Source organism: Musa acuminata, chromosome BXJ1-2 (assembly GCF_036884655.1).
Source record: "Musa acuminata AAA Group cultivar baxijiao chromosome BXJ1-2, Cavendish_Baxijiao_AAA, whole genome shotgun sequence".
NCBI lineage: Eukaryota > Viridiplantae > Streptophyta > Magnoliopsida > Zingiberales > Musaceae > Musa > Musa acuminata.
Genome location: NC_088328.1, coordinates 20,365,949 through 20,391,750, shown reverse-complemented (window position 1 = coordinate 20,391,750; position 25,802 = coordinate 20,365,949). Strand labels below are relative to the sequence as shown.

The 25,802-nt window shown below is 37.6% G+C and overlaps 2 protein-coding genes across 2 annotated transcripts; one reads left to right on the top strand and one right to left on the bottom strand.

Annotated features, from left to right (window-relative positions):
• Positions 1-3,277: 3,277 nt before the first annotated feature.
• LOC103971065 (lon protease homolog 2, peroxisomal) lies at positions 3,278-19,458 on the top strand. Its single transcript, XM_009385011.3, has 17 exons — positions 3,278-3,470; positions 3,807-3,916; positions 3,989-4,097; positions 5,603-5,772; positions 7,265-7,356; positions 7,746-7,925; positions 8,107-8,190; positions 8,262-8,389; positions 9,883-10,084; positions 10,189-10,395; positions 12,324-12,454; positions 13,063-13,276; positions 15,679-15,981; positions 16,096-16,290; positions 17,237-17,482; positions 17,607-17,708; positions 18,999-19,458. The coding sequence occupies exons 1-17, from the start codon at positions 3,364-3,366 to the stop codon at positions 19,080-19,082; spliced, it is 2,664 nt and encodes an 887-aa protein (XP_009383286.2). The 5' UTR covers positions 3,278-3,363; the 3' UTR covers positions 19,083-19,458.
• A 1,191-nt stretch (positions 19,459-20,649) lies between these two features.
• On the bottom strand, positions 20,650-25,367 carry LOC135597486 ((3S,6E)-nerolidol synthase 1-like). Its single transcript, XM_065090471.1, has 8 exons — positions 24,907-25,367; positions 24,501-24,802; positions 23,060-23,324; positions 22,283-22,652; positions 21,700-21,918; positions 21,483-21,621; positions 21,095-21,343; positions 20,650-21,002 (listed from the first exon to the last, which is right to left on the bottom strand). Exons 2-8 carry the CDS (start codon positions 24,768-24,770, stop codon positions 20,715-20,717), a joined length of 1,800 nt encoding a protein of 599 aa, XP_064946543.1. The 5' UTR covers positions 24,771-24,802; positions 24,907-25,367; the 3' UTR covers positions 20,650-20,714.
• Positions 25,368-25,802: the final 435 nt, after the last annotated feature.

The window sequence follows — 25,802 nt, the reverse complement described above, 5'->3', positions numbered from 1 at the left end:
ATGTAGCCGAGGAGCACAGCGCAGGCGGGCAGGCAGCGTAGGCGTGGTCTCGAGCAACATGGAGCTGAGGAGAACAGCGCAAGCGGGCAGGCCGGGCAAGTGTGGCCTCGGGCAACACGCAGCCGAGGAGCACGACGCAGGCGGGCTGGCTGCGCAGGCGTGGTCTCGGGCAGCATGCAGCCGAGGAGCACGGCGTAGGCGGGCTGGCTACGCAGGCGTGGTCTCGGGCAACATGCAGCCGAGGAGCACGACATAGGCAGGCAGGCCGTGCAGGCGTGGTCTCGAGTAGCATGGAGCCGAGGAGCACAGCGCAGGCGGGCTGGCCGCGCAGGCGTAGTCTCGGGCAGCATGGAGCTGAGGAGCACGGCGCAGGTGGGCTAGCCGCGCAAGCGTGGTCTCGAGCAACATGCAGCCGAGGAGCACGGCACAGGCGGGCAGGCCGCGCAGGCGTGGTCTCGAGCAACATGCAGCCGAGGAGCATGACACAGGCGGGCAGGCCGCGCAGGCGTGGTCTCGGGCAACATGCAGCCGAGGTGCACGGCGCAGGCGTGGTCTCGGGCAACATGCAGCCGAGGAGCACAACACAGGCGGGCAGGCCGTGCAAGCGTGGTCTCGGGCAACATACAGCTGAGGTGCACGGCGCAGGCGTGGTCTCGGGCAACATGCAGCCAAGGAGCACAGCACAGGCGGGCAGGCCGTGCAGGCGTGGTCTCGGGCAACATGCAGCCGAGGTGCACGGCGCAGGCGTGGTCTCGGGCAACATGCAGCCGAGGAGCACAGCACAGGCGGGCAGGCCGTGCAGGCGTGGTCTCGGGCAACATTCAGCCGAGGAGCACAGTGCAAGCGGGCTGGCCGCGCAGGCGTGGCCTCGGGTAGCATGGAGCCGAGGAGCACAGCGCAGGTGCGCTGGCCGTGCAGGCGTGGTCTCGGGCAACATGCGACCGAGGAGCACGGCGCAAGCAGGCAGGCCGTGCAGGCATGGTCTCGGGCAACATGCAGCCGAGGAGCACGGCGCAGGTGGGCAGGCCACTCAGGGAGAGAACCCCCGCCTCCTTCTAGCGCCAAAAATGTTGGTGTAAACAACTTCAAGCCGTGGCCTCGGGGCCGTCGCGGCGTAGTTCGGGTCTGGATGATAGGGGATCTCCCTGGGACGTTTCCAGGGATCGCTGAAGCGGCCGATTTCGTTGGTCCGATCAGGACGGGGTCATTGTTTCCACCGAGAGAGAACCCCCACCCGCGCCTTTGGTGGCCGACCTCCGCCTTCGCACCTGCACAAAGGTCAGGTCGGGGAACTCGACCCGACCCCTCCGATGATCAAGTTAGTGGATGGTCGTAGGGGGTTTCTTTGGCTAAGTTCTCTGTGTCTCCTCCTCTCTTTTCCTCGGAGCGCGAGGGTTTTTATAGTGAGAATTACCGTTGCTTGATGTGCTGGCCCGCAAGGAGCAGGACCGTACTTCTGGTAGCATCTAACGTTGCCGTTGACGTGGCGTGAGGGATCGAACTTGAACAGAGCGTTAATGCGCCTTGGTAGGCATTCCGATCCACGTTGACCAGGTGCCTCATCAGGTCAACAGAGGCATGACGCATCACCTAGGGCAGTTGATATCATGCGAGTCTTATCATAATTATTACCCCCATCAACTATCTATCTCGGGAACTTCTAATATTCTTAAGATGCCTCCATGCAAAATGAAGGTAAATGCCTTCAACTCATAACTTAATTCTAATAAACTCCAACTTCTTCCATTTAACTTATATTTCTTCCTTTTTCTTCTTATTCTTTTTCCTCTTTTTCTTGTTCTCGTAATCACATAAGGATCTTTTATCATCAATAATATAAACTGATAAAAAAATAGATAATTAAATGAAACGATTTGAAAATCGAAGAAGAAGAGATAAAAAATATTTTTAAAATATTTATTAGATTGATTTAATATTTTTGAGGTTTAAGACGTTGATGATATTTTAAACTTTTTCATAATAACATAGAAAATATCATCGTTTGAGAAAGTATGAATCCAAAAAATATCATATTCATATGATTGGTAATTAAGGGATTACGAGATAATGGTATGATTGATAATCGAGGATTATATTTAATAAAATTATATTTTATTTATTATTATTTTTGAGATGGTATAATAATAATAATAATAATAATAAAAAATATATATATTATTTTATTATTATTTTTGAGATGGTATAATAATATTTCTCTTGACCATGCAGATATATGAATCACACTTAAAAATGGGCATGCGGACAGATGACGCACCGTCTTAAAAAATCACCCATATGATTTATATATCGAGTGAATTACACTTAAAAATAATAAAATGTATATGATTTATAAAAACACTTACCCATTGATCACGGTTTATATGAATCAGTGGGATTTATAACAATAGTGAGATTTATATGAATCACACTTAAAAATCGCCCATATGATTTATATGCCAAGTGATCACGTACCGTCTCTCAAAAATCGCCTATATGCTCATATAATTTATATGCGGATGGATATATACACATGCCATCTCTCAAAAATCCCTCCAAAATTACCCATATAATTTATATGCCGAGTGACCACTTAAAAACAGATATGCGGACAGATCACGTACCGTCTCTCAGAGTTGCAATGAATTTTGACAAGCTCTATGGACCAATCGATCGAGATCGGACGGTGAACACTGTTCGGGGACTTCCTTTCCATTAATTCGAGTGACAATTCGCGGGCTACCGTTAATAGTCATTCGCAGGCATTGGTGTCGGCCGCCCTCCCGCGGGACAAGAATCACGGTGTTCTTTCAAGAAAAATGGTGGGTCCCAAGCCGTGTGCTGGGGATCGTGAATCAAAAATGGTGTTCCCTGCATTGTGCGAGACAGGTGACCATCGCTTGTTGTCGGAGCGGGGAGCACCGTGTAAACCGGTGCGTGACTCCAACATGTGGATGCTCCACATGAAACAGCGAGACAGAGATTTTGACCAGTGAAAACGGGGGACTAGAGAGACACGACTTAACAACGACGTGGATGCCGCTTTAACCGCCACGTTGTCGGAAGCATAATGAGACCTCTGTGGCGAACGCGCCCTGCTCAGCGCACGCGACGCGCCTTTCGTACGAGCGGCCTAGGAACCTTATCCGCTCATCGGACGGCTGTGGGGGCTCGGTAGAGGCGGGGCCCAATGGGTCGGCGACCCCACGGGCACTGGGCCACGGGCCCTCCCGGTCACTCTCTATATCTGCCCTGCCCGAGATAACGACTGAGCGCTGACCTCTCCTCCCTCTCTCTCCCCGCTCCCCGCTCCCCGCAAAACCAAAAACCTTCACCTTGTGTTCTTCTCCTTCCGTGTCTAAGAAGATGGTAGAATTGGCGGAGCTGCCGAGTCGCCTAGCGATCCTGCCCTTCAGGAACAAGGTCCTCTTGCCTGGGGCCATCATCCGTATCCGCTGTACTTCGCCGAGCAGGTAATCGACGATCGAAAGATCAATCTGATTGATCTCTGCTTTTCTCACCGAAATATAGTTTTAGTGGAATTCTACTGATAATTGGTTGGATTCGTTGTGAAAAAAAAAAAACTTTTTTAAGGAAGAGAAGTAGACGATTAGGTTAAAAGGGCGCGTTAGTGGGATACCCTTGGTTTATGTTAATGAAGACGGGAAGTTTTTGAAAACGGTGTGCTTGGTTGAATTGCGACGCTTTAGTTACCAATTACGTGTGAGCGATAGTTTTAATACATTTTTTCTTTTAGCAATGTTTTGATTAATCGTATGGGATTGTGGTGCTAATGTGTTGTTTTGCAGTGTGAAATTGGTGGAGCAAGAGCTGTGGCATAAGGAAGAGAAGGGTTTGATTGGCGTGCTTCCAGTTAGGGATACTGAGGCTGCCGCCGTGGGGTCAATGATAGCTCCAGGTAATTTGGTTCTGTGTCTATCTCCTTAGCTGATTAAGGAGAATATTTGGTTTCATGTTCGGCTATCTGAAGGTATGGGGAGCGATTCAGGGGAGCAAAGTCTGAAAGCAAAAGCAGATGTGGGAGAATTTCAGAATCAGGATGCAAACAACGAGCAGGAACTTATGCACTGGCACCACAGGTGGGTATTGTAAATATCCATTTCCAAAAATTTCTATTATGTTTCAATAAATTGCACGTGCAAATTTTACTTTCAACGTCAAAATATAGCAAATTAAGGTTTCTTGATGGTTGGCTTCTTTTTGTTCCTATGCTAATAGCTACTCAAAACTTATTATCTTAATTCAAGTGTTTAAAATTTGTAGCCAGCTGAGTGTTACTTTATTGTTGCAGTTACTACCATGTGTTCTTCAGAAAAAACCAATATAAGTCATCCATGTTGAACTTAAAAAGATCTATCTGTTGGATGTGTTTGAAACTTTGAGTCGCATTACAATGGATGACCAGAGAGACAGATATCTCATTTTTGTAATTATCTTATTTTACATTTGTAAGGATGGATTCCTAATTAGATCTTTAAAAGATGTATATTGCAATTGAGAATTCCAGAGTGGAAAGCATAGAGAGTTGGCAATTTTGGTTATGTTAATCCTTTGGACATGAGGATGTTCCTTTGGCTATTCCAAATGGATCTGTAGTTATGGAAAATGCTGTGAGGACAAAAAGAGCGAGATATATCCCTTGGCCAACATATTGATGATGTACACAATTAGTTATCTAAGTCTTATATCAAGCTGCTAGGGTCTGAGGTACCTAAGTTGACACCAAAGTTGTGAAGTAATCTTAATCACACAACTCGATTGAGGTGCTTAAGCTTTCTTATACAGTTGAAAAACCTCAGTAGAAGTTGTCTACTTGGTTAATCTAGGGGTTCTCGGACTTTTCAATTTCTACCAGATCAATGTAATTGTTTTGAGGCTAAATAGAAATACATTATGCATCTTTTGTTATTTAGAAAAACATCAGTGGAACTTGTTATCCTAAGTATTTGATTCATCTATACAAATCCTTTGTGACTTTTAGGTGCTTAAGCTTTCTCATACAGTTGAAAAACTTCAGTAGAAGTTGTCTACTTGGTTAATCTAAGGGTTTTTGGACTTTTCAGTTTCTACTGATCAATGTAATTGTTTTGAGACTAAATAATACATTATGCATCTTTTGTTATGTAGAAAAACATCAGTGGAACCTGTTATCTTAACTATTTGATTCAGCTATACAAATCCTTTCTGGCTATCCTGTATTATTTCTGCAACCATCATGTGCATATTGTATCTCCTTTCCACACCCATTCTTAGGCCAGGAAAAGAGTGTGGAGCACATAACTTTTGCTAGAATGAGTAAGCTCCTTTCCTATGGAGAGTTAGTAGTTTTAATCAAGGGATTGATATCAACTTTGAACTGGTTTCTCGACAATAGATATTATTTCTCAAATACTTATTTGTCCACCAGCCATGGGGTGAAATTGAGATATTGAGTAATATATCTTAGACCATTGTCATTTCTACTGATGGCAAACAAACTATTTCCTAGGCTTGTTCACTTTGTATAAGAGCTCTTATGACACAAATACACATCTGAATATTTATGTTAGCTATAAAATTTCATTAACAAGACTTTGATTTTCAGAGGAGTTGCTGCTAGAGCTTTGCACCTCTCCCGAGGAGTTGAAAAACCAAGTGGGAGGGTTACCTACATTGTTGTTCTTGAAGGGTTGTGCAGGATCAGTGTTCAGGAACTCAGTACAAGAGGAACATATTATGTTGCACGTATCAGCCGTCTTGATTTGACAAAGTCTGGTAAGGTGCTCTATTGTGATCCATTGTTCATTTGCCTGTTACATATGTTCTGTTCCAGTGCCAAATTTCCTTCATATACATGCAGTTTTTCTTGGAAGAGATTAATTTTCTTCTCATATGTGTTCTTGTGGGACTACATATGGTGGAATTTAGTGCCTTTTAGTCGAAGGTTAAATGAATATAGTGATGTGGAGTTACAATAATTCATATGGCATTTACGTATACTGTTGTTGGTTGTTACCATATGTTTTCTCTATAAACTTTCCAATAACAAGCACAAGTTTCGGTCGGTAGCCCAGGTTCCCAACAAATTGGGGTGTAATTGTGACATTGCAGCTTGTTATGTGTTTGTCATTGTTACTGGATGGGCAAAGGCCTAGAGAGCTCAGTCATTTTCAATGACCATGTAAATTCTGTTCCACTAACATCGGTTTCAATAATGGAGACATCCTTGCCTCTGGGCCTTTTGGTGTTCAATGCGTATGGTAAATGATAAAAAAGGTTCTTATATGTCAAGTCACGTGAAAATTTTTCTTTCATTACTAATACTGCAATGCAATTCAGTAAATGAGTACTATAGCACAGTTTAATATAACAATTAATGGAGAAACTTACTACATTAAAAATGATAACTAGATTTTTCTAAACAGAAATGCTGAATGATGCAACATATTTATGTCTATAGAGGACTCTTGTACATCATGTAGTCTGCAAGTAAAAAGGGATAATTTGAAAAAGACAGGAGGTCCTGGCAAGCGGAAGTCGGAAAATAATGTCTTAAGATTCTGATTATAATTTAGCGTCATGCTGTCCTTGTTTATCTATTTTGTTCTCTAAGGCCTTTTCTGTAGATTGTTTCTTGAATTTACTCTGTTTGTGATAAAAATGAATGAAAAGTTTGATTCCTTTTCACAGGTTATAATTTGATATTGATTTATTTAATTAGGATTCAATTGAGAATAAGGAAAAGCTGACCTATACTTGCTTCCAAAATCCAATAGCAAGAACAATATAATATCATAAAGTTGACCTTTTGGTTTTTATAAACTGTTAAATTCACGATATTGTCAAGTCTGAATTGAAAACTTTCAGCAACAAGTACTACCCAACTTAATGAAACCAGATGTGGATCTCTTTGGTTTTATAATTCTTATAGATGTATCTTCTAATATTTCATGTTTCCACAGCAACTTATGATTCTCTCTTATATACCAATATTTTTTGTTGTTGTGTATTCTGATTACACACTTGGACATGAGGCTAAGTTTAAGGAATGTTGGTTGTCTTTTACCATGATGTTTGATTGAAGTTTTCCTTCTTCCCTTTTTAAGTGTTTGGGTGAATAACCTTGAGATTTGTTATCTCTATGTGCACATATATCAATAGTAAAACTTGTAGTGATAACTACAATTCTTTTTGCAGAAATCCTTGGACAGTTTCTTGCATGTGAGGCATTAACACATTGTTATGTTTTTTTTTTGGGGTTGCTTAGAGCTGGAGCAAGCAGAACAAGATCCAGATCTTGTTCTGCTATCTCGCCAGTTTAAAGCTACTGCCATGGAGCTAATTTCTGTTCTTGAGCAGGTAAAATGTTTTATTTTGAACATTTCTATTAACATAAAATTGTGCTTATTGGCTTAAAACAGTAGGGTTTGGTCAAACAATATAACAACACTAACAAAAATATAGACCATCTCGCTTGTATTTAAACCCCAAGTATCTTATAAGATGACATTTTTATAAAAAACCTGAGTTATATTTTTGCACATCTTTTCCATGAGTCTTAGCTTATGGTATGTAACTGTATTATTATGCTCTGTGATTTCAAATTTTTTTTAAAAGGATTTTGAAGTATTTATGGTTAATTGTTTGTGTTTAAATTGTGTGTTTGTAACATTGGCTGGAAGTCGTTCTCTGTTAGTTTATGTTAGGTTATCTGATAGGGTTGCTCACATTTCTTATGCCACTCTCAGAAGCAGAAAACTGTTGGTAGGACAAAAGTTCTTCTTGAGACAGTTCCTGTGTATAGGCTGGCGGACATATTTGTTGCTAGCTTTGAGATAAGCTTTGAGGAGCAGTTATCAATGCTAGATTCAATTGATTTAAAGGTTCGACTCTCAAAGGCAACTGAATTAGTGGAGAGACACTTGCAGGTCAAGTTTGCTGTTCCTTGATTTTATTAATTATCATGTTTCTTCATCTTAATGTAATTTTGTGGACTGGTATGCAAGGAAGGTAACTAAGTAGGCTTTTCTAAAATATGTAATATTTTGTCATTGATATCTAGACAAGTGTTTATAATATAAACTTAACATCTACTTGTTTTCTCAACAGTCGATTCGTGTGGCAGAAAAAATAACTCAAAAGGTTGAGGGTCAGTTATCAAAATCACAGAAAGAATTTCTTCTCAGACTGCAGGTTCGTTACTCCAGCTGCCCACTTTTTGAGTATTTGGTGCCTTAAATCTCTTATGCTCAAATCTTCTCTAGATGAGGGCTATAAAGGAAGAACTTGGTGATAATGATGATGATGAGGATGATTTGGCTACCTTGGAGAGAAAGATGCAGAGTGCAGGAATGCCTCCTAATATATGGAAGCATGCTCAAAGAGAACTTAGGTGCGTTAATTACCTATTTAATACGTAATATGACATTTGACCATGTGTCATATTTGGTTGGGTGGCTGCGATATATGTTTTCATCAGGAAGTACAAGCTGGTTATATAACTGGAATCACAAGGTTATTGAAATAATCACTTTCCACCTACATACCAAAGTAAAGATGTTGATTGCTGAATTAATTGCTTTGTCTCAAATCATTACTAGGAATGCATGCACACATTATACATACAATTTCATGTTTAGGCCACACTTGTCTGATGTCTCTTGTGAATGACTTTTATTTCTCAATCTTTTCCTGTATCATGCTCTGTCTCTCTTAATTATGTAGAGAGGCATGTTTTTTGTGTGATTCTTTTAATAATTGTAAGAAGCGTGTTCCCATGGTTGAATGATTTTGTTACTGAGGCAAGTTACATATATATATATATATATATATATATATATATATATATATATATATATATATATAATTTATTGCATGTTTAGGCCACACTTGTATGATGTCTTTTTTGAATGACTTTTATTTCTCAATCTTTTCCTGTATCATGCTGTCTTTCTTAATTATGTAGTGTGAGGCATGTTTTCCATGTGATTCTTTTAATAATTGTGAGAAGCATGTTCCTGTGGTTGAATGATTTTGTTACCAAGGCTCAGAAGAGTACGTTAACTACCTACATCAGAATTTGAAAATCATTCTCAATCCTCATTCCTAAACCTTTTCCCATCATGCATATTTTATGCACTCTCTTGTTTTTCCATGCTATCCTTAAAAACCTGAAACTTTGTAGTACTGTTTTAACTTCTGTGTCTAAAGTTGCTCACTAATAGAAAGCAGGTTTGTTCAATACTTAATGAGAATCAAAGTAGATTATTAAAGACTTTGGAGAAAATATGTTTAGGTAAAAAGGGTAGGATTAACTGTCTAAGTTTCCTTTATAATGATGTGCTCCAAGCTGGAAAAGATTATTTGATTGTACCTTATGTTCTTATAATATCTATTGTTGACGTATTGAGATTTGACTAATTGAGGACCAGGATACAAAGCCTCCTTTCATCAGAAAGAAATCATTCAGTTATTTATTACTAAAGAATAAATAGATGTATGTCTTACTAGTGTGTTTGATAAAAAAATCAGTTATACTTTTCTGTGGTTTTCTTTTCTTTTTCCCTTTCCGGGTGTTATTGATGGAGGCATGGGACCATTGAGTTTCATTATGTATAAGATTCTAAATATAGAAGTGTGCCTAATTATTGGAGCTCTCAAAATGCATTAAACATGATGCTTTGATGCTGCCAGTTGTCGTTTACTCTTAAAATGTTACCACGTTTATTCTTTATAGTGTCAATGCACTATACCTGTAGAGCACCAAAAGAGAAAAAAACCTGAACCATGGTTCTATACAGCTCTGCGATGTCTGGCTTCCAATTAATTTCGTGCAAGTGTCAGATAATTAAATAAATAGATCTGACCTTTTGATCTTGCTTGCAGGCAACTGAAAAAGATGCAGCCTCAGCAGCCTGGATATGGCAGTTCACATGGATACTTAGAGATTCTTGTGGATCTTCCATGGCAGAAAGTCAGTGAAGAACCTGAACTTGATCTTAAAGCTGCCAAAGAAAGTCTCGATCGTGATCACTATGGGCTGGTCAAAGTTAAACAACGGATCATTGAATATCTAGCTGTTCGAAAGGTTAAATTTTTATCTTTATATTGTGACTTTATTTTTTTGTACTTTTAATAACATTGCATCTAATTAGAATTAACACCACTGTTTACAAATGCACTGTATTGCAGCTTAAACCAGATGTCGGAGGTCCTGTGCTTTGTTTTGTTGGTCCACCTGGAGTTGGAAAGACATCATTGGCATCATCAATTGCAGCTGCTCTGAATAGAAAATCTGTACGTATATCTCTAGGTGGTGTCAAGGATGAGGCTGATATAAGAGGACACCGAAGGACGTACATCGGAAGCATGCCAGGACGTTTAATTGATGGATTAAAGGTTTGCATTTGTACTTTTCTACTGCAAGATATTGTTTGGTGAAGTAATCTTCTTTTCTTGTGTATTCTTTTTTTTGCCTGGTTGAGGTTAGTTGTTAATTTTTTCATTTACACTTCTAATATGTCCAGATCATGGGGCTTAGTTTTAGTTTTACATTTTACTTATCCTTCCTCTAGAGTTTGTCATTAGAAGTTCTCTTTTGTTCTTGTGTCATGGGCTAGAATTAATTTAAAATTCAGAATGTTAGTTATAGACACAAGCTTAAGCAAGTATTGCTAAACAAAAAATTATGATATTGATATCTAGTTATAACATGTGCTTATGCTAAGAAGTTATAGAATCTAACATCTATGTTATGCTTTACAATATTGATATACTAATGTAGAAGAGTTAATTCCAGGCTTGACAACAAAATTGGACTATATTATCATTCAATAGATTAAGCATGATCAGAGATTGTTAAGTTAATTGGCACATGTTGGCACAAGTTGAAACATGCAGTGCCTGAAGAAGTTTGGCACATGCCATGTCAATTCATACCATATCGGAGATACATGTGGCTAGACCCACTGTTGACCAGCGCTGGCCGGCCATAGGGTTGTGTTGAACAGCATGGCACAGAATTTTGCTGGGCTGGAAATATGTCAACATGCCCCTATGATATGAAAATCCTTCATCATGACGATGATAACATTACATAAAGCTAAGGATGTAGAAATTGAGAATCTTGAGAACACAGCATGATTTTCCCATACAAACAATATGACAGAAGGACAAACAATAATGAGTAATAGGCCAAACAAATACCATTTTGTTTTGCTAATAAAACAGAAATGAAAACTTTTAAACTTTATGAAACATTTTCTTTGTTGTTATTTCTTTCTTTTGCTATTTGTATCTGGAAAAATCTATTACTATATACCAAGGTCTGCCATACCGAAGCGTACTGCCCATATCGGGCGGTACTTACCGGTCCGGCAAGTTACCGGTACGCGGACCGCCCGGTACCGCTACAGTGCTACAGTATTATACCGCTCGGTACACCAGGGTGTACCGCTCGGTATGCCCTGATGTACCGCCCGGTACGCCCTGATGTACCGCCCGGTACACCAGTACCATACCATACCGAGCCCGGGTCGAAACGCCGGTACGGTACGGTATAGCGAACCTTGCTATAGGCATCCCAATCAAGGATTGTCAAGCCATTCGGCATGTGTTGGCATGGTGGAGATGTATTGTGCCAAAAATAATATCAGTGGCCATGCCAATCCTTACTCAAGTTGCTAACATATGGTGAGACCAAAATTTTGGCCTATGCTAGTTAGTACAGGGGTATGCTGATCAACATAGCAAGGAATCCTACTATGCCATAAAGCTATCAGCATGCTTCAGTGCTTCTATGACAATTCTTACCTCGATTGTTTTTGCACTTAAATAACAATGATACATAAGATTAGGGCAGAACTGAATATTTGTTTAACATTTTGGCAATTTGTGGAACCTTATGATTCCTGTTATATTCTTAAGTGTACAAAAATGCCTTCAATACTCATAGGAAACATCTTTAAAGAGCCACTTTCGACATGAAGGCTTGCTCAATCATGCCTCGAGGCTTTAAAACCTATAATAATGCCTCTAGTATCTAGCATGTAATTATTTTGAATCTGATCTTTTCCAGAGCAAGTTGACTTAGGTTCAGCAGTCATGGCTTCATTTTTTGTCAGCCTGATCATTAGTAGTTTTCACTTAGTAATCAATTACCACTATTAAGTCTTTTATGTTACTTATAGAGTATTGCAGACTAAGCCTAATATTTCTTTCATTTTAGTATCTTGTCTGGTTATCTGTGGAGGTTGCTTTGTTTCAATGGCTATATGAAAATTGTTTCAGTTGCCAACATCTACAATTCATATCACTTACAACTGCAGAGAGTGGCTGTTAGCAATCCGGTTATGCTGCTTGATGAAATTGACAAGACAGGTTCTGATGTTCGTGGGGATCCTGCATCAGCATTATTGGAAGTCCTTGACCCAGAGCAGAACAAGACTTTTAATGATCAGTATCCTGGATTATGAAATTATAGTGTGTGATCTTTTACGCTTACACTACTGCATTAGTTCTTCACTTTAAATATATGAAAATTTCATTAATATTGTTTGCTTGCATAGGTTGCCCTTGCACATGTTTATTTCAAGATGCACTGTTTTGTTTCCTTATTTACTAATTGAATAGCTTCATTCTGAAATTGCCCTTCAATTTTTATTTTTATGGTTGGTTTCTCTTTACATTTTTTTTTTATTACTCAAGGAATTTCTGTTACAAACCATAAGCCCAATAGGTGCTGTACTGCCTTTGGAGTATTGAGGGCAACTGAAAGTACAATTGATTTTTCAACAAACTAGAATTAATTTGTTTGTTGTTTCGTATGCCTTTTGTCCCAAATTGATGTACTCTGAGAGGGTTCATTTGTTGATGTGGTGGTACTAGATTTTTTCCGTGGATGATGGTCAATTCCTTCTCATTAGATTATCAGTATTATTTAGATGGTATGGAGATGGATAAAGTTTTATAAGATGCTTTCTGAGGAATTTATCTTTTACATAACCTCAATATATGTTTTGTATCTTATTTCTTAGTTCAAGTAAATTACTTAACTTGTCTTTTCAGTTATTTGAACGTCCCCTTTGACCTGTCAAAGGTAATTTTTGTTGCGACTGCAAATAGAATTCAACCTATTCCTCTGCCACTCTTGGATCGGATGGAAGTCATTGAGCTTCCTGGATATACACCTGATGAAAAGCTGAATATAGCCATGAAGCATCTTATACCACGAGTCTTAGACCAGCATGGTTTAAGCTCTGAGCTCCTCCAAATTCCTGAGGTAGAACTTTATCTCATGTCAGTTCATTAGTAATGGAACAACCTTCATGAGCCAGTGAAAATTTTTCTATTTGCAAGATATTGATATTAATTATTTCATAATAATCTCCCCCAAAATGATGAATTTTATGATATTGATATAAATTTCATCACAATCTTCTGCAAAATGATGTATTTTTATGGCTTTGCGCTAATAATGTTATTACTGTCTGCTCAGTAGTTTGTTGAAATTTGCAAGTGTTGTATTTTTTTCTGCAATAGGAATTCTAATGTATCTTCTTGGCTAGTCTACTAGGAGATTTTTAGTCAGTCCTCTTAATGTTTCGGACATGCTTGTGTGTGACATCTCTATATTCTTTTTTTTAGATGGATTTTAGCCTCAGTTACGCATGGAAGAAAAGTTATATATTTCTGATTTGCTCCAAATCTGCAATCCAAATACATTTTTATCAAAGATCATCAATCTAAGTGCAACAAAATTATTTTTGAGGTTCAATGAACATGGTTGGGATCAACGTTTACCTGCACTGTCAATACCGAGCTTATTATCATCATTATTTTTCTGTTAAGATTAGGTGAAACCGAAGTGCCTGGATGCTGACTTTCCAGGTAACCAGGAACTGATCTGGATATCGAAAGCAACCTGATACTAATAACTTTTAGGCACTTACTCTGCTATCAGGCAATAATATGTTATTCATTAAATAAATAACATGTTAATGATATTATTTGATTGAATAAAATAGTATTTTTCTTTTTTTTTGGATGAATATTAGAGAACAGGAATTCTTTATTCTTCCTCAGTCTAGTGTTCAATTAACATGACTAAACCCAGTTTAATTAATTTTTGCATTATAGTTTGTTAATGAGGTTAAGGAAGGTGTTCAATGAGTAGATCTTTTACGGTTGAGCATATTTTTAAAATTTTGTTTCCCATTCTGGTTTTCATTGAACCAAAAAGCAGAATGCTTTGAAGATATGACCTATTTAATGGAGTGGTAGTTATATCATGGGTAGATATATCATGGTTTTAGAAACTAGTATAATAACTATTTTGACAAGTTGTCAGACTATTGGAGTACTGAGACATCGATAAGAGTGAACTTGTGGTCCAACCATTCTTTTAAACCATGGTTATAACTCTGGTTGTATGCAAGCATTTTACCATTATCTTTTGACTAACAACTTATATCCTATGTTATGGAGGATAAATGCATTAATTTCCATTTATTCCATGATTTGAACCATGTACTCGGTGAAATTTCCTGACCCTAAGCTGGGGAACAGTGGCAGCCATAATCATCCTGCTTATTAGTGTCCATGCTATGCACGTAGTTGGCTACTCTGATGTAAAGTATTCTGCTAATATAATTGTAAATATGGAAAATAGATAATATTTAGTCATATGAAAGTATATCGCAGCTTCATAACATACATTTTTGGAAGTGTCTATGTAAGTAGTTGGATGTAGGTAGACATTCATGGTTAGTTCATTCATGTAGACACAAAAAAAAAAAGATGCCCCCTATATGCAATTGTTATGTAGTTAAAGATCATCTACATTCTAGCCTTTTTCAAGCGTATTATAAGCGCAATTGATAGGTGGGAATAATCATGGAATATATATCAAAAGTTTATAATTGGTTAATATCTTAGACCAATTCCATAAAGCTGATATAAAGTGCCATCAGGGGAAGTTATGGAAGATAAGTATTTTCCAAAAAGTCATGCTAGTTGGTGGATACAAATTTCTAACTTCTTGGTGGCAGTTAAAGCTCATGCAAATCATAGAGCAATTACATGTTTTTTCTTAGACCTGGGGAGGGTTCAGGAGAAGCAGAAATGAAAAGCTTTTCTAGTCAGTGATTCATCTTGAAGCTACAAATGAGCCAATGTGCTAACAAACAACATAGATGTTATTTTAACTGACAAAACTAAAAGTCATACTTAGACGTGTATCCATGTCTATGAGCCTATGAAGAATACAGAGATGCTTTATTTTTACCTGTCTAGATGTGTACATTAGATTTGAAAGTAATCACATTACTAAACATATAGAGGATCAAATGGCACCACAAATTAGATTGTGTTCCTTGGGGCTAGCATTCTCAAACTTTTTATGGCTCGCTGTCTCTTTTCCTGAATGTTGGTGTTGAAAGATACATGAATAAGTCAAATAATCATTTCTTCATGCCCAGAGGTCCTAATCAACAGTGATGGCAAGCATGATTCTTTTCTTTCACGTACCATTTTGCTGATCATGATCCAGCACTCTTTACCAATGAGTGGCTAGGCATCATTTTTATTTGTAGGGTGACTCTCCATGTTGGCAGTTAAGTTTTCCTTCTCATGGATGTATAACAATGTCCTGTCAGTGATTAGTCCTTCCTAATGCCTGAATAGGGTATGGTGACGCTAATAATTCAGAGATATACTAGAGAAGCTGGTGTACGTAATCTGGAGAGGAACCTAGCTACTTTGGCTCGTGCTGCTGCTGTCAAGGTTGCTGAGCAAGATTCCACCATGCAACTTAGCAAAGATGTACACCCAATGACAACTTCCTTTTTGGACACACGAGTTGCTGATGGTGCTGACATTGAAACGGAAGTTATTCCTACGAGCGTCAGTAGACAGGAGATATCAAATTCTTTCACAAGTGCCTTGGTGATGCTTGTAGATGAGGCTATGGTGGAAAAAGTGCTTGGGGTACTCTCTCATCCATTATCTTTAGTTCAGTGCAACTATTTCTTATCATGTTTTGTACTCAACTGTAACTTGTCATAAAAAATTACTAAGATATAGCCAACATGGAAACTGCAGCCTCCTAGATTTGATGATAGTGAGACTGCAGATCGGTTAGCAACTCCAGGAGTATCTGTTGGGCTTGTCTGGACATCCTTTGGTGGAGAGGTTCAATTTGTTGAAGCCACAGCAATGATGGGCAAGGGTGATTTGCATCTTACTGGACAACTTGGTGATGTTATTAAAGAATCAGCACAAATAGCTCTTACATGGGTATTTTCTATCTGCTTTGTTTCATCTGCTTCTTCTCATGTTGAGTGTTGTGCTCTTGGTACACAAAATATTTTTGGCAATACATGCATATTTTATTTTCTCATCTGCACCACAAGTTGAAGGATTTTAATTTCTTGAACTTCTTTTTCTTTGTGCATTTTTCAGTTCTTTTAATTGGATCATCTTATATGTCCTATATATAAATTTCAAACAGAGATTATTATTACTGGTATTCTGTGAGATGAAACATGCAAGGTAGATGTACCCTTACCCACCAGCCTGTTAGCAAAGGTGGGGATGACTTCATAAGAGATTGCTTATAGGTCTCAAGTTCATCCAAACATATATTTCCTTAGGACAAACCAAAATTATTCATTTACCCAAATTTAAATGCACTAGGAATATGCTCAACAAAACAGTCCATACATATACTCTAAAACTAGCATATGTTGTGTAGAGTTTGGCCAAGAACTGGTGTCAGATCATATAGTTTGGTACCAGTTAGTATGCATTTTTTTACTTTTCTGGTAACGCCGGCTGGGTCAATATACTGCTTGGTATAGTGGTATCATATCAACTTGATCGGATATCGTAGTCAATAAAATAGTGAGATTTAAATTCTTGCATGCAATTGAAGAGGATAATCAATCCCAAGCTGAAATCCATGCATGAGTATAAGAATTGATAAACCTTCAAAGAGTTCCTCTGTGCTAGGATACAAAATTTAGGTATTACTAAACTGTCTTTTGAAATCTATTGATGCTGCATCGTGTGTGAGTAACGTATGCCTATGTACCAGCTGTCATTTGCGAGCTTTCCCAGTTTCTGTTTGAACTTATGTTTCCTTTTTCAAACAAGTAAATTATACTAGCTTCCAGAGTCAGAGTTATCACCTTTAGTTTTCTATATGTCATATATTTGATTTTAGCTTGTTTCTACATGGCAGGTGAGGACAAGAGTAGCAGATCTTAAGCTGTCAGCAACTGGTGAAATTAATTTGCTCGAGAATCAAGATATTCATATACATTTTCCTGCTGGTGCTGTGCCGAAGGATGGACCATCAGCGGGAGTAACTTTAGTGACATCATTAGTATCACTGTTCAGTCAAAGAAAAGTTAGGGCAGATACTGCAATGACTGGGGAGATGACTCTCAGAGGCCTTGTATTGCCTGTCGGTGGTATCAAGGATAAGGTATCCGATACTAAGTTTTATGCCCCTCTTATATCTGGTATACTCTAAAAAAATGTTAAAAGCCCTATTTTTTGTATGATTATGTTGTCAAAAGTAGTTTTACAGTCTGTTCTTTTTAATTAAGATATTGGCGGCTCATCGATATGGCATCAAACGAGTTATATTGCCTGAACGAAATTTGAAGGACTTAACTGAAGTTCCATCAGCAGTTCTTGGTGGCATGGAGGTACATTGATTTCAATGGTTATATTTTGCTTGGCCCTTTTTGATGCATATTATATTGTCTGGAAGATATATGATTCACTTAGTTGCTGGATTTTGAAATTGTATATGCAAATATTATGCATATTGTGATGCATTTTGAGGTTATCAACTGATTATTTTCTTTTAAAAAATAACCTGGAAATTAGATAGAAGTTTATTTAGCAATGCAATTCAAGCAGAAGGATTTAAGCGAGCAATTACAAAGTTGATGGCAATTATGAAATGAAAACAAGATCTTGCAGGTCCTTTTTTGATTGATGCAATTATTATAATTAAAAAATGTTATTTTTTAATTTTATACACATATATTAGTTTCTTTTCAAAACCCATCCAGGAATCTTTTATCCTCTTTGGTCTCTTTCTTGCTGCTTGGAGAACTGTAGGCATCCATCTTGACTTTTCATTAAAAATACCAGCATGGCTGATTTTCCATTACTTTCATTCCTGTTGCTATATTACCAATCTAACATTCTTGACTAAATTCCAGCCACTAAACATGATTGTTGTCGCATATTTCTTTCACTAAACATTTTTATACTTCCTGTGTTCATTAGTCTGTGACTTATCTTGGCAATTCCTTTGTGGGGTAGAGCTTTTTATAAAAATGCAAGAGAATTTTGTAATGTAACATCGTTAATTTCTTAACCATAAAAACTGCAACAGATAACTCCGTCATTCAGAATAGGCAACAATCGGTCTCGATGTTTGAGGAATTGTAACTGGAATTTGGGATCGACACTAAAAATCTTGACTGGGTGAATCTGGTCCATGTTGCTGAATCAGATTGGTATTGGTCATATTCAGTCTTTAGCTGTTTCCTTTTTTATTTTTATTTCTTGATTTTTGGGACTTCAAAGTTCAAACCCATCTGGAAGAACCAATAAATGGTTGTTTTTGTTTTGTTAATCATTCTTGGACATGTAAATAAGAGGCATAACATTGATGAGTATTATCTTTAGATCTCTATTATCTTTGCAATATGATTTAAATTTTTTGAATTGGTTACACCATGTCAAATCCATTCTTTTCCTAAGATGCTACTAGTTGATTCACGAAGTATATTCATGTCCAACCTGGAAAGTGTAGCATGCCTTAGATTCATATCCCATCAATCCTAAATACCAATTCGTTACTCGCTGTATGGACTAAGAATTTGTTACTGATTTCTGATGCTTATGTGCCAGAAGAATCACTTTTCCGCAGCACTTGAAAAGAGATTCTGACTAAGATTCTTGCTAATACTTTTTGACAGATGCTACTTGTGAAGCGCATTGAGGATGTGCTGGAGCAAGCATTTGAAGGTGGATTTCCCTGGAAACAGCATTCCAAGTTATAGCATCCATGTATCTCCCCTTGATAACAAGAAGATGGATCCACTGCTCAGACCTGCAGTCGCAAACTTACGTGAATGATCACCACCAATCACTTGGAATCCTGCAATGCACAAAATGTCACTTACACGAATCAATGCCCAATCGCAGTACGTCCGATGCTGCATCGGTGTTATTTATATTCCAGTTCAGTGACTGTATTCTGAGGGAGATCAGTGAAGCAAGAAGCGATGGCATGTGCTGTTTTGCATGTACACCTACATCAAGCTGATGACTGTTGATGGATATACAGAATCAACCCCATTCTCTCCTGCCAATCAAAATCTGAACATTTGATGTCTCTTCAACTTTACGTTCATCTTAGTGACTCTTTTCTGTGAATGCAGCATTGTTGATTGTTCCTTCAACGCTTGCTCTCAGGTTTCTTATCACGGCACCGAAGCCTGTCAGGATTGGTATGAGCATTGATAGGAAAATAGGCACCTAAATCGGATTTTGGATGATAGGATATTTGGGTGGATGATAAATCGAGTTGGGATGGGTGGAATTCGGAAGGATGGATGGATGGATGATAACTTTTACATAAATGTTCTATAAAGTGAAAGTAAGTACTTGTATCACACTTGAATGGTAGGTAAATACGATCTTTTGTGGCTTTCATGCGGACACATGCTTGCAACTCTCCGAACTTAATTGCTATGGTGTGTGTATCCAAGCGATTTCTCCTCGTGGAATGCTTCTTATTTTGACTTTGTGGCTTGTCGTCCGACATCTTAGAACTTGATTGTCGTTGTGTCTCCAAAAGATTTATCGTCAGAGTTAACTTATCTGACAGACAATGCGTTTCTTATCTAACTTATGTTTGGCAGAGAAAAAAAATTGGACATCAATGACGTTGACATTCGAACACAATCTTTTGAGACAAATGCAATATAATTGTCGTCCAAATCACTTAGAAAATTAGGTTCCCATATTTATGGTGGAAAAGTTTGAAAAGGAAGCACGGATGGGTTTAGTCAACTTTCTCCGTCAAACCTAAGAAAATGAACTATCCAATAGGATAGAGTAACTCATCGACTCGAGTCATCTTTGTAATCATGGTATACTAATTTTTCGTGACTACAGGGTATTATTATTGTGAAGAAAGAAAGAGATCATAAGGTACTATTAGTTTAAGATTAAACCAAATAGAAAAAAAAAAACCAAGATAGAAAATATATATATATATATATTGAACCTTTAAAAAAGAAAAATACTTATAACATGTTGAACCTCTTTCAAAAAATAATATTAACAATTATATCATCTCCAAGGACCAAAAAGGTTCAATAATTTATCATATCATGATCCGGTTCAATGAGCTATCTGATCCATAGCACCAATTTAACGTGGATCTTGTCCTTATAACTCATTCATTTCATCTTTTACTTTTGTTGTCGGAGTAAATGGGATATTACATGGATGACCAACAACAATATGATCCTTTTTTTTTTGTTTGTCCAAAAGTAGAAGAAATTAGAGATTTCAGTCAGCATGTCATCAACTGTTGATACCATCAAACGATGAAAAAAATACTCGACACTCTCAAGCTTTGGTTTAGAACTTCAAAATAGGATTTACATTCCATAATTAACATCCTAAACCTTTCCAACAAGCAACAGATTTATGTACTCCTCAAGCAAAGGGAGCTTCTGCTCGTCATCGTAACTATACATCACTTTCACCATCCGTGCCATGTTTAGGCATGCCATGACGAAATCTTGAGAGAAGGAGCTTGAAGAGAAGAAGCACTCCTTATTGAGCTCCTCCCATGCTTTAGATATCATTAGCATCACATGATCTCGAGCACCTTGCCCCGAGCAATAAGGGTTCTCCTTCATGAAGCATTCCAAGTACGACCCATCGAATCCATCTTGGTTCTCATCCTGTAACATGATAATTAAATCCTATATTAGTGCAAGGTTAATTACACTTAAGTTTAGTGGAAATTAGAAATCATTTATTTATAGTTTTATACCTTGGCACTTCCTAGATCATCCCAAAGTCGAAGAATTTTCGCAGGAGAAGATATTAGCTTCGGATAACTCTCTATAAGATTCACGTTGTCATGTGTTAAACCTTGTCCTAAAAGAAAGAATATGTGTATCAAAACCACCGGCACACCGCAGCTAATCGTGCCGTTTCTCATGTAGTCATCAGCCATCGGAACACGGCTATGTGCAAACCATTTCGCTTCCACCATAAATGCATTGCATAACGCTATCCACTGCAAATTCAAAGAAGCTGTATGTTATCCTTTTAGAGAGAGAGAGAGAGAGAGAGAGAGAGAGAGAGAGAGAGAGAGAGAGACGCATATTTATTTTGAGGCAAAGTAATTTGATGTACAAAAGAAATGTGTAATGTACCGATTTTGTCAAAGAGTTGATTGGATTCCATCCATGCTCCTTGAACACCATTTGTGTGATCTCATCGGTGGTGTTGTACAGTGCCATGTAGCATATTCTCATGTAGAAAGGAAGTGAATCAATGGCCGAAATCTCCCATCTGCAATCCATTAGGTTTGGTATAAACATATAATCCTCAAGTAATTTTGTGGCATAAGAAGTGATGATTCATTCTTACTCATCGATGGCCTTTGTGAAGAGGTGGAGTTCATCCAGTGATCCATGTACATCATATATGTCGTCGAGAAGATAAATAAACGAAATTACTTTCGTCAATGCTATTCGATACTTTGAGAATTTGGGATTCGGAAGAATTGTCATCGACCATGTGTACCATTTCAACGATTGATCTCGGGCAAATCTTAGTTCTTGTGCTAATCCCAAGTTCTTCCACCAGCTATAACACCACCAAAGCATGTCAATGAACTACATAAACACATACATTTCACAAAGAAAATTAAACAAGTTGGAAAATTGACACTTAATCGGGTCTTCATAATGACAAAAATAATCTTATTTTCTTCAATTTTCTCTTATCACTTTTTGTAGAATTTGTAGGGACTATTTAGTTCAAACTTTAGAAAATGTTTCTTTTTTAGTTCGACAATTATTTTATGTCGATCATGTACTTGTTTTCGATTTTGATCTCTCATGGAAACTAATAGACACCAAAAACTAATAAGAATTAGAGACTTCCAAAGTAAAACTTTTTTTTTTGTGTCGAATGAGTATTTCTTTCTTGCATAAAAAAGAAAATGTACCATGTAATCTCGTTCAATTCCTTTCGATGCAATGACTGAATCAAAACGAAATCGGTCCTCGCGAGCTCTTGAATAACCCCTTTCCTTCCTTCTTCTCCGCGCTGATGGTTAAGATATTGTCTTGCTTTATATCTCTGCAAACTCATATGGTATGGATGATCTAATGTCTGTTGAATGCATTTGACAGAATCAGGTTCCATGTATGTCATTGAGGACTTAAGGTAATCGGTAGCAAATATGTTGGCTTTATGAAGTATGTTTTCGCCTGTATTCAAATTTGATGCTTCGAATAAACTTATCATTCCATCAATCTTTTCGGTAAGAGATGTCATGAATTCTCCATCGTCATCCAAGAACCTGTGGAAGACATCTAAAAAGACAAAGGTTTCCGTACAATTAAATTTACTAAATTGAAATGATTTATCATAAGAAACACAAATAAAAATGCATGTAGCCATATGCTTTTCAATTCAACAATAGAAAATTGGATCGATAGCTATCGATATTACTACTATTGTGAAATGTACATATTGAGTTGGATTTATGGCTTCTACCAGCATGCGAATGGAGGAACTCAAATATTACTACTATTATGAATTTGTGATGGTGACAACTAATATCCATTTTGCATTAGATTTCTTGGTGAGAGTTATGTTTCTTTGCCTCTTCAGAATGGCTTGTGATTTACTATGAACTAATTTGAATCTTCAAATAAGTAAGAGCTATTTATCATTAATAATTCATGATAAAATGATAAATAAGATTAGAAGAACTTACAGGAGGATATAGGATATCGAGCTTGTCTTAGTAGTCGAAATAAAAGAGTAATATTGACAAAATTATTTGTTTCTCCACCAAGTATATTAGATCGTTTGTTGTATAAGGATTCAATAGCCGCATCGATCTCATCAGTAAAATGATAGTCAATGTCTAGTTTTTGTAGCAAATCGATTGCTAACATCACATCTAATTGGGTTTTCGACTCATAAAATAAGCTTCTAGCTTCCATTAAGTTCTTCTTGTGTTGAAGATATAAAAGTTCCTGTAACATAAAATAAATTTCGAAGTTGAGAAATGTAACAAGTATATATACTTTTTCAATTATAGCAATTTAAATACAATTTACAATGATAAAGTTATTCCAATCCTTGCATTAAGGTACACACAAGTATTAAGATGATGATGTAAATATGAAATGCGAAATACATAATATTTGGCTATCTCCTTTGTGTCGAATCGATATGTCGTATGAGTGATTGAAATACATAATATGTCGTATGAGTGATTGAAGCTGAAATATTAAGACTATTTTGAGCACAATAAGAAAATATTTCATTGCAAAGTAAATGATTCATAAGTAATTTACTTGGTGCATTTCACCAAATCGAACATACTCTTCTGATTCAAGAACAATAATAGATATGACATATCTCAGGTACAAACGTAATGAGAGTCACATTACATTATGAATCAAATATTTCGTAAGCTAATTTTTAGAAGAATCAACTCAGCACATTGATGATAAATGAAAAAAAAAAGAAAAAAAAGAGAGTATATTAGATAGTATCCTCTTGACCTTGTTTGCACCAATATCATTTGTCTGAGTGATAAGTTTTGCCACTTAGTCAATATCATTTTCTAAGGAAAGAGTAAAAGGACTTATCAAATACTTTCTCATACATGTGACGAGGGTCAAGTGATATTGATATGTTTTAATTTTTGAGTGTCACCAGTGATTTAATCAATAATATATATATAGTTAATATACATCTATACAGTTTATTTCTATTAAATAAACAAGTATATAAAACATAAAACACTTAACTTAAATGACCCTAAATACTTTCAAAGGATACCAATGTAAACAAGAATTTCAACAATTATATAAATTAAATTAACTAGTGAAGATTGATGTCACATGCAAGTTTTTAGACATTGGAGAGATTTACATGTTAAACTTGAAAATAAAAAAGTGATAAATATGAAGGCATATATATATATATATATATTCAAAATATTATTAATATCTAGTTAAATATGTCGGACGAGCAAGAGTTAAGATGTGTGTTTTCGTTCCTACTAATGCAAACAAAATATGCAGCGACCAGACGAGGAACTCGTGGAGGCGAAATAAGAAAGCAAAGTTAGATGCGTAAGTATATATCAATCTTGTCAGCAAGGATATGTAGTTGTGACCAAGCTTATGTATGGTTCTCACTTCATGATCATTGGGCACCAACAGCAGCTGCTTTGGATATTGGATCGTAGAGCTGAAACTTGTGGTGCTCATCACTCCACCATTGTTGGGCACCAACAGCTGCTGCTGCTTTGGGTACTGGAGCTTAGAGGTGAAGCTTACGGGAGCAATGCTGCCATGGTTGGTCTCCAGAGAGCAGCACCACTTGTGTCGGAGAAGGGAGATGGTGTGACCAAGCATTGTGGAGATGAGAAGGTCGATGACCCCATTGTGTGCACTCTTGCAGTGCATTTATAGTGGAGCTGCAGATTCTCGTGCTAATCCTGTCGGGCCATCGTGTCAACTTATATCCACAAAAAAGAGAAAAACAAAGGAAATGAAACTAAAGATCCAATAGAGCTGAAACTTGTGGTGCTCATCACTCCACCATTGTTGGGCACCAACAGCTGCTGCTGCTTTGGGTACTGGAGCTTAGAGGTGAAGCTTATGGGAGCAATGCTGCCATGGTTGGTCTCCAGAGAGCAGCACCACTTGTGTCGGAGAAGGGAGATGGTGTGACCAAGCATTGTGGAGATGAGAAGGTCGATGACCCCATTGTGTGCACTCTTGCAGTGCATTTATAGTGGAGCTGCAGATTCTCGTGCTAATCCTGTCGGGCCATCGTGTCAACTTATATCCACAAAAAAGAGAAAAACAAAGGAAATGAAACTAAAGATCCAATAGAGCTGAAACTTGTGGTGCTCATCACTCCACCATTGTTGGGCACCAACAGCTGCTGCTGCTTTGGGTACTGGAGCTTAGAGGTGAAGCTTACGGGAGCAATGCTGCCATGGTTGGTCTCCAGAGAGCAGCACCACTTGTGTCGGAGAAGGGAGATGGTGTGACCAAGCATTGTGGAGATGAGATGGTCGATGACCCCATTGTGTGCACTCTTGCAGTGCATTTATAGTGGAGCTGCAGATTCTCGTGCTAATCCTGTCGGGCCATCGTGTCAACTTTATATCCACAAAAAAGAGAAAAACAAAGGAAATGAAACTAAAGATCCAATAGTCTTGATTCCAATGCGCAATATTGTTAGTTTGGTATGTTCTAATTATATTCAATTTATTTAGAGAAATTTTAATTAAATTTAAATTTTTTGATGGATTATGATCCGATTAAAGATTCAAGTAACAAAAATAGTCATAAAAAATTAAGATTTATTTTTATTTTTATAAATATATCTTGATTCTTAATATTAGGATTTATTGTTGGGTCCAGTCCATATGTGGGCTTGGATAATTGGGCCTATTGAGCTCAAATCAGTAAAATTAAAAAAGAGGA

Excerpts from the sequence above, each read along its gene's own strand:
- LOC135597486 (XM_065090471.1), bottom strand. The coding sequence starts at position 24,770 with ATGCACTGCAAGAGTGCACACAATGGGGTCATCGACCTTCTCATCTCC. Across the intron at positions 21,919-22,282 it reads GAATTGAACGAGATTACATG|CTGGTGGAAGAACTTGGGAT; the intron begins GTACATTTTCTT and ends GTGGTGTTATAG. Across the intron at positions 21,003-21,094 it reads ATGATCTAGGAAGTGCCAAG|GATGAGAACCAAGATGGATT; the intron begins GTATAAAACTAT and ends ATCATGTTACAG.
- LOC103971065 (XM_009385011.3), top strand. The coding sequence starts at position 3,364 with ATGGTAGAATTGGCGGAGCTGCCGAGTCGCCTAGCGATCCTGCCCTTC. Across the intron at positions 10,085-10,188 it reads AATATCTAGCTGTTCGAAAG|CTTAAACCAGATGTCGGAGG; the intron begins GTTAAATTTTTA and ends ACTGTATTGCAG. Across the intron at positions 17,483-17,606 it reads TCGGTGGTATCAAGGATAAG|ATATTGGCGGCTCATCGATA; the intron begins GTATCCGATACT and ends TTTTTAATTAAG.